Here is an 11687-nt window from a genome sequence, read left to right on the forward strand (position 1 = left end):
TTGGCCAGAAATGGACATGTGACCGTCAAGGCCGTTCTATTTTTAGGGTTACTTCCCCCCCTACCAGGGTGGAGCGTAGTTTCAGCGTTCTAGCACTAAACTGAAGTAAATTGCTATATGTGAATTGGGATAAGATATGTAATTTAATTACTCTCACTTACTCTACTACACGTGTCGTATGCGTTTAGAGCGCTTACTTCCCTTTGTTTATTACATATCCCTTCTTCTGACTGGATTACCGGGATATGTCTGGTTAACGCAATATTGTCAGCTTAAAAACTCCGCACTCACAGAAAAGACACGCGCAAAAGGAGGTCGCCAGGACGTTGGATCCGACTGTCTGGGGGTTTTGACGGGCGGCGGAGGAGTTGCATCCCTTGGTACAGATACGATTTTGACAGTTGTTGCCCTTGCGTCTTCTGCGTTTTGAAGCATTTCCTGAAACAATTAATTTCATTATTTCAAACGTTCCTTGAAAAATGTAACTGAAATATCTGGACATTCCTAGAGCATACATCTCATATTGTATTAATAATCTTTGATATTTTGTTTACTTTGGAGACTTACTTCGCTTTTTTGATGAAACGTTGATTGATAAGTTCGCCTTTCCACGTAATTGCTTTAAATCATCGTCGGTTGACTGTGTCCACTCATCTTGTTCATTGTCCAGTACTGATGATTTACTCCATACCCAGGCACAAACCGAAAAGACGTGTTCAGTATGTTTCTATCTAATCTAACAGAACGGTACATTGACAGGTTACTGAACTTGATCTGCCTACTGTACAGAAATTGACCTTGAAGATGTGTTAATTGTCCGAGTAGTGACCTTGAAGAGGTGTTAATCACCTGGATACTGACCTTGAAGATGTATTCATTGTCGGGGAACTGGTCTTGAGATGTGTTCATTGTCCAGGTACTGACCTTGAAGATGTGTTCATTGTTTGGGACCGCAACACGGTGGCCTAGTGGTAAGGCGTCCGCCCAGTGAGCGGGATGTCGTGGGTTCGAACCCCGGCCGGGTCATATCTAAGACTTTAAAATTGGCAATCTAGTGGCTGCTCCGCCTGGCGTCTGGCATTATGGGGTTAGTGCTAGGACTGGTTGGTCCGGTGTCAGAATAATGTGACTGGGTGAGACATGAAGCCTGTGCTGCGACTTCTGTCTTGTGTGTGGCGCACGTTAAATGTCAAAGCAGCACCGCCCTGATATCACCCTTCGTGGTGGACTGGGCGTTAAGCAAACAAACAAACAAACAAAATCATTGTCCGGGTACTGACCTTGAAGATGTATTTGTTAGCAGGGTACTGACCTTGAAGATGTGTTCATTTTCCGAGTACTAACCTTGAAGAGGTGTTAATCACCCGGGTACTGACCTTGAAGATGTGTTCATTGCCTGGATACTAACCTTGAAGAGGTGTTAATCATCCGGGTACTGACCTTGGGGTGTGTTTATTGTCCGGATACTGACCTTGAAGATGTGATCATTGTCTGGATACTGACCTTGAAGATGTGTTCATTGACTGGGTACTGACCTTGAAGATGAGTTCATTGTCTGGGTACTGACCTTAAAGATGAGTTCACTGTCCGAGTACTGACCTTGAAGATGAGTTCAGTGTCAGAGTACTGACCTTGAAGATGTGTTCATTGTCCGGGTACTCGTGCATGATGTTCTTGAGGTCCTCCAGCAGACTGGGTCTCTCAAAGCCCAGCACTCTCTTGCTGTGACCTCCAACGTCTCGGTCGTCGTCCGCCATCTTGCAGCGTGGATCATCCGGGTCAGGCCAGGTTCCTGAGCCGCTCATGTCATGGCCGACCCTGCAGATCGAGCAAACACGTCTAACTTAAAGATACATGTGAGAAACAAAGGACGTAAGGGCTTTAAATGTATAGGAGGGGAACTAATTATATTTTGCAACCTAGGCGAACCAAGGACGTGAGAACTTCGCTTTTTTCATTACATCATACTAGACGAACTTCGGAATACTTGTGGCAGAAACATTTCCATACAGGGTGCCTGTCAGGCTGATGGGTCCCCTGCCAGCAGTGTTGACCTTTTGTGAAGGGAATTTCAAGCTATGATGTATTATGGGAAACTCTTCAAGAGCGCCTTAAAGTTCAATACACTTTTGGAAATCAACCTCCGGTTACGGTGTGGAGTTTTAGGTTCCGGTGTGGATTGTACCGCTGTGGAGTGTACGGTACCGCTGTGGAGTGTACGGATCCGCTGTGGAGTACAGTGTACCGCTGTGGAGTGTACGGTTCCGCTGTGGATTGTACCGCTGTGGAGTGAACGGTTCTGCTATGGAGTGTACGGTTCCGCTGTGGAGTGAACGGTACCGCTGTGGAGTGAACGGTTCCGCTGTGGAGTGTACGGTTCTGCTGTGGAGTGTACGGTTCTGCTGTGGATTGTACCGCTGTGGAGTGTACGGTTCTGCTGTGGAGTACAGTGTACCGCTGTGGAGTGTACGATTCCGCTGTGGAGTGTACGGTTCTGCTGTGGAGTGTACGGTTCTGCTGTGGATTGTACCGCTGTGGAGTGTACGGTTCTGCTGTGGAGTGTACGGTTCTGCTGTGGAGTACAGTGTACCGCTGTGGAGTGTACGGTTCCGCTGTGGAGTGTACGGTTCTGCTGTGGAGTGTACGGTTCTGCTGTGGATTGTACGGTTCTGCTGTGGATTGTACCGCTGTGGAGTGTACGGTTCCGCTGTGGAGTGTACGGTTCTGCTGTGGATTGTACGGTTCCGCTGTGGAGTGTACGGTTCCGCTGTGGAGTGAACAGTACCGCTGTGGAGTGTACGGTTCCGCTGTGGAGTGTACGGTTCCGCTGTGGAGTGAACGGTACCGCTGTGGAGTGTACGGTTCTGCTGTGGAGTGTACGGTTCCGCTGTGGAGTGTACGGTTCTGCCGTGGAGTGTACGGTTCTGCTGTGGAGTACAGTGTACCGCTGTGGAGTGTACGGTTCCGCCGTGGAGTGTACGGTTCTGCTGTGGAGTGTACGGTTCTGCTGTGGATTGTACGGTTCTGCTGTGGATTGTACCGCTGTGGAGTGTACGGTTCCGCTGTGGAGTGTACGGTTCCGCTGTGGAGTGTACGGTTCTGCTGTGGATTGTACGGTTCCGCTGTGGAGTGTACGGTTCCGCTGTGGAGTGAACGGTACCGCTGTGGAGTGTACGGTTCCGCTGTGGAGTGTACGGTTCCGCTGTGGAGTGAACGGTACCGCTGTGGAGTGTACGGTTTTGCTGTGGAGTGTACGGTTCCGCTGTGGAGTGTACGGTTCCGCTGTGGAGTGTACGGTTCTGCTGTGGAGTGTACGGTTCCGCTGTGGAGTGAACGGTTCCGCTGTGGAGTGTACGGTTCTGCTGTGGAATGTTGGGTCCGCTGTGCATTATACGGTTCGACTGTGTATTGTACGGTTCCGGTGTGTAGTGTACGGTTCCGGTGTGGAGTGTACGGTTCCGGTGTGGAGTGTACGGTTCCGCAGTGTAAATTCCCGGTTTATATAATTCAAACGTTGTAAAGTCTCAGGAACGACCACCCCCCCCCCCCCCCCCACCTGCCCCAAACATATTGTCCCTCTTTCGGCACTGCTCTGTATATATTGTAGCTGTTACGTAAGGCCGTTACACATCTCACACTGTTGCTGATGGTCCGCGCGTGTGTGTGTGTGTGTGTGTATGTGTGTGTGTGTGTGTGTGTGCAAGTGTGTCAGTGCGCGTGCGTGCGAGTGAATGTATTTGTGTGTCAATAATGTGTGTACGTGTGTGTGCGCGCGCTGTCAGAATAGTTTTCCAAGGCGGCTCAATGTTTGCAGAGCTAAATCATGCGAGAGGAGTTAAATCGTCGTGTCTATGAATAAAATGTTTAATTGTGCCATGTTACACCATGTTCCAGTATGTATATGCTGCAGCGCTTAGAAAACGCCGGTACAAGTTGCACGACACATTTCAAAGCTACACTCTGAGAACACGTGGGCAGGTGAAAACGTGTTTATTTTCAGGCAATACTACTCTGTGTGATCTAACCAAGGTAATGACTTAATAGTTTTGCGAATAAAATAAAACAGAGATGCTTATTTGTGACCCTCCACCACGAAATGAGTCGCATGTCACCTCGCGCGATTCTGCGCTAGTCCGGGGGGTGTCTGGTAACAGTGAGAGGGTCACCTTAGTCACAGGCTTATAACTCAAACAGTTTTTGCTCTTTTATAAAACGGTTTTCACCACTGGATAGAGCATAAAAACCTCTTTATGAAAATGTAAAAATATGAAAATCATGCAAAGGTGACATGCGACTCATTCCGTGGTGGAGTGTCACATTTTGCCTATTTATTTCAGTTGACTATGGTAACGATTATAGCTATCAGAAGCACGTCATTATAAAAGCACGAATGTTAGACCCGAATGGGTCTTCTCTCTCTCTCATTCCATTCAGGTCCTTTTCCACTCCACTCTAACCACGCGCCAGTGAAAACACACAACGACGAAAAAAAAAACTGACTGCGTTGAAGTTATTTTGATAGCAATTCTTTCATGATTTTCAACGATCGGGAAAAGAATCTATTCAATCCTGCTTGGGACGATCGATAATATAATGAATATAAAGTGCACTGCCTACCCCAGTGTGCGTCTCCAGCCGCCAAGCAACAAACAAACAACAAACAGGTTACGACATGCCGAAAACACGCAGTGCCGAAAACACGCAATCGATCATTCCGGCAGTACACGTCTCTTCGCCTCTGCTCTTCTGTACATCGGTTAGTCCCCACCCCTCCTCCCGATTTAAGACTTCTCCCCTTTTAAGACCTTGCTTTCTCAGATCCTCTGTTCTAACCTCTGTATATTTACCTCCATTTTAAGACTACTCTTTTTTAAGACACGATTTTTGGAGGTCATAAACGAGGTGATACCAGTATGTTGAAAATGACGATAGTCGAGTAAAAGTCTGAAGCAGAAAATAGCTTCAAGCAAGACTCACCTTCCACACTCGCTGGGTTGCTTGTAATCATGAATCGTGCAGTCCCGTCCTTGCACCAGTAAATCATATCGGCAGAGCGTGTACAATGCACAGCCGAGAGGTGTGACCCACAAACAGCTTCTCCCGGTCTACACAGCTAGAACTTGTGTTGGTGTCAGCCGGCGACCGGTTGTGTCACAGGCAACTGAATCTTACTAACTGTTTATGTGCTTCACGCTTCCTCCTCTTCTTCTTCCTCGTCATCTGACGGCGATCGAAATCAAAATACTTCCATCTTTCCTTTTACGAAAGCATATTTATTCTCAATAAACAATGCAAACTAAACAGGATGTATGCAAGGACCTGTCTCTCTTAAAAAAATAATAACAAAATATATTAAAAACAGCAAAAATAAATTGACTATGCCTGTCCAAGCCTGTAGCTGCATGGCGTCTCATCCGGGGAATATACGCTGCTATAGACGATAGGGTCAAACGAAAAGTGCATACAAGATTTGTTGAGGTGCCAGAACAGTCTGCAAATGTTACCACCCAGGGGCGGATCAGTTGCTTTGTAAGGGGGGGGTGCACTTTGAATCGAAAGTGAATGTGATGGGCGCGAAGCGCCCGAATTTGCTAGGGGGGTCTGTGTGACTGTGGAGAGGGAGATCAGACTCCAGAACATGTTCTCCAAGCATGTCCCCTCCTCGACCAACTGCGGATCCAGACATGGCCTGACCAAACAGATCTGAGGACCAAAATGTGGGGAGCACTGGAGGACCTGAAAAGAACGTCCATGTTCATGGCATCCTCCAGATTCCGAGTCTGACACAACCGTCGTACGAAGAAGAAGAAGAAAAAGCATGCCCCCCCCCCCCCCCCCCCCCCCCGAAAAAAAATTTGGCCCACAGAAGCAAAATGGTGCCATCTGGTGCCATTTGAACTTAGAAATGGTCATAGAATCAGCTTTCCAATTTTTTTATTTTTTGTTGCTGGAGGGGGGTGCACCTGCACCCTGTGCACCCCCTCCCCCCTCGTCCGCCCCTTCCACCTTTACCCTGAAATGGAAATACAGGGGAAATAATGTGAAAATTATCGCAATTATTCGTATGCAGAGTTTATATTGAAGCCAACTTACACATTTCCAGAAGAGATGACACACTGCAGACACCATTGCCAGCTGATGGTGGTGGTTGTGGTGAGCGCTCGCTGTCGTGTAGGTGTCTTTTGTTGTTGATAGTAGATAGATCTTGACGTCTTTCCTACAGTGATTGTGTGGTTGTGAACTAGCACAATAAAACTGTACCGTACGGTATTTGTTAATCTCTTTGAAAGGTTATTACTATGTTACACTGTATGTTACAACCCTCCGTTCTATTTACTAAAATCCCCAGGCCCTTCCTTTGGCAATGAAGCTGTTTTCTTGTAGTATATTGGTATTAAATATTGATTCACGCGCCTGTAACTGAAAGTAGCTCGTGCCGGTTTTAGCACGATCTCGAATCTACTTTCGGTTCCCGGTAAACTGTCTACTTTTGGTTCCGCTGAACAGCATCTACAAGGGAAATAAAGAAAATCGATGGCTGCTTTTATAACACACTCTGCCTGTGCCTCTCTCTGTCTGGACTATCATACTAAGTTATTGACGAGCCGCACCAGCGGGTCGTCTTTGGCGACGGGTAAGTAGCGTGCAGGAGGAGAAATTTTTGTTCATGGGCGAACACGTGACAGGAAGTCGCCGTTTGTAGTCTGTGGTGAAATACCTCACAATGTGCTCAAACAAATCACAGGCACAGGAAATGAACAAGAAGAAGTGTGTCACAAGAATTTGAATTCTAACAAAATCACTGAGCAACACAGGAACACAGGAAGTTGTGGAATACGTCACCCTATGGGAGGTGTGACGGCAAAATTGTTGAACAAAAACATCATAGGTCGATTTGTGCAGGGTCAACCGCAACAAACTCAAACCGAGCCATTCATGCATTGCTGTATTTGAGTGACTTATATACCGACATTTTTATTTCTTTTTTTCAGCACAGGTGTAGGAAAAATCATGAACCAAAATGTTATTTATTTTCTAATTTAACCTTTTTTTTTTACAAATGTGACCATGGTCTTTTAAACAAACAATGACATTAAACATTGTTATGTTAAAAAAAAAGAAAAAAGAAAAAAGCTTTTGTGCACAAATCAGAAAATACATTGTACATTTTACCTACAGGCCAAACCGTGAGTGTCGTGGCAAAGCCAGACCGAGGAAATTGCACTGGTTTTTATTTTTAGATCAGTCGCAAGTTGTCAAGAACAGGCGCTTGTATTTGGATGTGTCCACTGATAGTAGGTTTGGTTGTGATCAATCAGAATGATGTGGGAATAAAAATGTATGACAGTTTGGTATGATGACATGTAATTCACATATGCTGAAATGTAATATTATACATGATATAATATTATTAAGGCTGTTGCCATGACCATGAACCCCATGGGACTGGGTGGCCGAGTGGTAACGCACTTGCGCTCGGAATCGAGAGGTTGCGTGTTCCGACGACCCTGGGTCAGGCCGCTATTTTCTCCCCCCTTTCCTAACCTAGATGGTGGGTTCAAGTGCTAGTCTTTCGGATGAGACGAAAAACCGAGGTCCCTTCGTGTACACTATATTGGGGTGTGCACGTTAAAGATCCCACGATTGACAAAAGGGTCTTTCCTGGCAAAATTGTATAGGCATAGATAAAAATGTCCATCAAATACCCGTGTGACTTGGAATAAAGGCCGCGAAAGGTGAATGCTCGCCTAACAGGCTTGAGGTTTGCTGGTCGATGTGAATGCGTTATATATTGTGTGTAAAAAATGTTTGTTTGTCTGTCTGTCTGTAAAAAAATTCCATTTCACACGGCAGAAATTAATATGTAAAGCTATATAAGCTCACCATAATAATAAGAAGAAGAAAGGTTTAATGTTATGTAAAATCAAAATACCAAAATCAAGCACCTATTAATCTGATCTACGGCGCGGGAGTGTGTGTGTCTCTGCTCTCTCTCATCTCACTCTTGGCACACAGGTCAAAGCAGAGGTTAACTTGAGTGCACGTGTAGGAGGGGGGTGATTTCTTGAATTAGCTGAGGGCGGTGTCGTTGTTTGCCGTTGTCATGAGAACAGTTACTTTTGTTTTGTTTCGTTTTTACCTCCAAATTTTTGCATTTTCACAACAGGCTTTTCTGTTTCATCTCTCATACATGGTGTCAATTGGAGAGAAAAACCGGAACAAAACAGAAGTAACTTATCTCGTGAGAACGGTAGTGCACTAGGTTTGGGAAAAACACGACAGTACCTTATCTCTTTCAACCCGTATGCTTCAACATGCGACAGACCAGTTGACAAATGCACCGAACCCATTTCGTTCTTCGAGAGACTTTTTCCGTGAAAACCTTTTCAGTGCCTCAGGGTCAGCTCAGGGTCAGTGTCATAAGAGCCTACATGTATGGCCGGACGAAGCCATGTTAACGGAAGGGATATAAGACCGTTTTCAGCGGATTTTCACACTGCTAAAACCTGACTTTCTTGCAGTTGCTTTGTCTGCAATGCCTTAGAACTCTACAAATAGTTAAGTTTTTCGCGTTTGTGTTGTAATTTGCAAGCAAACATCGTACATAGTAAAGTTAATCGACTTTGCTACAATTTGTAAAAACTAGGGCATTACCTGATACCAAAATATATATATATATATATATATATAAATCCCATGCTGTTTTCAAATACAGCGTTTTGCTATTCACTTCAATATAATAGTAAATAACAATCAAGAAGTAACGAAGTCTTTTAACCACAATTTCCCAGATATTTAAATATAATAAAGTGTTCCTTTTGAAGAAGTATTATACAGGAAAGTTATCATGCTGTTCACCCTCGTGACGAATAGACTTCAATTCTATGCAAACGCCACTCTGCATGACTAAGCACTCACTTTAGTATTATAATATTGTATCTATTTTGTTACATCTAGTCAGCATTTGTTAACCTTGACGACAGATATCATTGTAGGTAATATCAATACAATGTCCTATATTGATGCTATATTATTTGTATGCCAGTGTCTTTGGGTATTTATGGCAACAGCTACCGAAAGCTACGAAGTAAGCTTACATTTTTTGTTGGAGTGAAACTGTAAATCTCTTTCATAAACCATTTTGCCATTTACAACAGGCAATGTCATATATTGGTGCTACATTACTAGCATTCAAATGTGTATTCATGGCAACAGCATTTTGCCATTTACAACAGTTTCACTAACACTGTATTCTTTCTTGCTTTATTATTTTGTGACTCAGTGATAATTTTAAATAAAGTTATTTGCATCATACACTTTGATTTCATTCATTTCTATTTATAACTACTTTTACTACTTTCCCTTATTCACTGTGACATGCCACTGTATCACGCTCATTCAGACCAAAAACAATACCATTCCTACCTGTTGCAACGTCTATCGCTCGCTCTGTCTTTTGGTTCCTTGATTGATCGATCGTTTTCTTGGTGGAAAACATATTTCTGTCACCAATACCAGTATTATTGCATCACTTCCATAAAGGTAGAGTAGCCTTCTTCCTTTCTGTTAAGCCAATAGGTCTTATTCATGATTGAGCTCTTATTCATTATTGCATTACTTTCACAACAATCTTCTTCCTTGATATTGCGATAGTTGTTTTATCCTACATACGTGAGAGAGACACCCGTGAGATAATAATCGTTCAAATCACACGTGTGTATATCATGTAAATGAGGTCATGTCAAGCAAGTCTGGCAGGGACCTGTTTTTCCACTGCTTATGATGCTAAAGTCACCGAGACAAACGTCATTATAGAAACACAAATTGCGCTCGCTAATTACCCTCGATGAATCTTTAGAACTAACACGTCACGCCACACTTTCACAGTGACGTTTCTTTGCTTTGACGTTAATAGATTGCACGAGGCTTTAGAAGAGATCGAGGTTCTAAAACAAGCGTCTTCAATTTAGCTGCCTCGAATGCAGGACATTTTCAGTAAAATACACGTAAGTACAGTATGTAGGATAAACAGAATACTACATGGCTTGCTTCCCATCTCCCCCCTTTCCCTCGTCGCGATATAACCTTCGTGGTTGAAAACGACGTTAAACACCAAATAAAGAAAGAAAGAACATGGCTTGCTGTTCCGTACCAGATTTACACTCGTTGCTTTTTCAAATAGTGAACAGCTCGCTTTCGCTCGCAGTTCAATATTTAAAAAAACAACTCGTGTAAATCTGGTACGACACAGCAAGCCATGTAGTATTCTATATATCTCCCATTTATGTACAAACGCCGAACAGACAATTTAACAGGACACATCAACACTATTATTTTGTTTACCTGTACCAACAGGTGTAGAACTCCCTGTTTCTTTGATATTGTCAATGTTTCGGCTCGTGTTGATCCTGGGATCAACTGAATTTCTTGTTTGTAGTGTTGACCAAAATGTGACAATTAACACTGACCGAGACAGTCAATGTTGCTGCAAGACCGCGCCAGCCCGGGAGCATCTCGTTACTCCCCCGTATCGTTACTCCCCCGTATCGTTACTCCCCCGTTGTTACTTGTTACTAACCCTAACCCTAACCCAAACCCTAAGGGGGAGTAACGAGCCGGTGGAGTAACGAGCTGATCCCGCCAGCCCTATCTTCTTTTTTTTTAACACATATAGTCCGGGATATTCATAGAGAGAGAGATATTAAGTTTGAATCAATTGTATTTTCTTCGTTTTTCCCCCCGGTCCTTTTAAAAGGAATGTACACAAACAAACATATTTGTTTCCACCGGTTAATGTTTGCCGCACTGTCAGAACTGATAGTGTGTTGACACAGACGTGATAACAAAGCCGATAGCTATACGCGAGTGTCAGTTTACACGGTCGGCAGGGAGTCGGCCTTTCTCGCGCGCTGGTCTCAGTTTTTTTTTTAACATAACGCAAAGAAGGCCTGGCACGTCTCTGTATACTTTACAGTCTCTGCCCCCACACAAGAGTGCCAGAAGAGTTTTAGTCTGTCCGGGTGACCAGCAGATGACGTTTTAAATTATTTAAAAACAAATCCAATCAACTTTTGCATAGTGTCTAAGAATAAAAGTTGTTGAGGACGATTAGTACAATCTTTTATTAAAAGGGTTAAGCTCTACTGTCCATAGTTTTTGTTGTACCCAGGTAACATTTTCGTATCAACCCCGGAGGAGCCTCAGTGACGCGTGAGCACGTTTTTCACACCAAATCTGTAAAATTGCATTCCTCGGTCAGATTCTGTCCAGTAGCCAATAGGGGGTGCTTTCAAAGTGCAAACAACACCCCCCACCCCCCCCCCCCCCCCCCGCCACCGCCCCCCCCCCCCCCGCTACCCTATTAGCTTACGGTAATATGAGGCACTAAAATTACTAAAATTTAACTTGGAGAATACATGGAATAAATTCGTTTTCTGGGTAATTATTGAAGTGACTTATCAAAAGAAATGAAAACATTTGCGAATACTAAAGGACATAGACTGACGTTGCAATGGAAACTGGCATAAACAGCGCCATATTGGATTCCTAGGAGACGGTTTTACAGCAACATCATACATCAGAAATGCATACTATTTGGCACAAAGATACACATGACTTATATCTACAATGCTATTGAACGATTTTTTTGAAAAAAGACTACAGTTGAATTTAATTTAATGTTCATA

General features: G+C 44.0%; 1 protein-coding gene across 1 annotated transcript in view; it reads right to left on the minus strand.

Annotated features, from left to right (window-relative positions):
• The window catches only part of LOC138977312 (sacsin-like), a 69772-nt gene extending 68015 nt beyond the window's left edge, over positions 1–1757 (minus strand). Inside the window, exon 1 of the mRNA XM_070350213.1 lies at positions 1632–1757. Coding sequence (XP_070206314.1) covers positions 1632–1757 — 126 coding nt within the window. The remainder of the gene's footprint in view (positions 1–1631) is intronic.
• Positions 1758–11687: the final 9930 nt, after the last annotated feature.

Source organism: Littorina saxatilis, linkage group LG9 (genome assembly GCF_037325665.1).
Source record: "Littorina saxatilis isolate snail1 linkage group LG9, US_GU_Lsax_2.0, whole genome shotgun sequence".
NCBI classification, from domain to species: Eukaryota; Metazoa; Mollusca; class Gastropoda; order Littorinimorpha; family Littorinidae; genus Littorina; species Littorina saxatilis.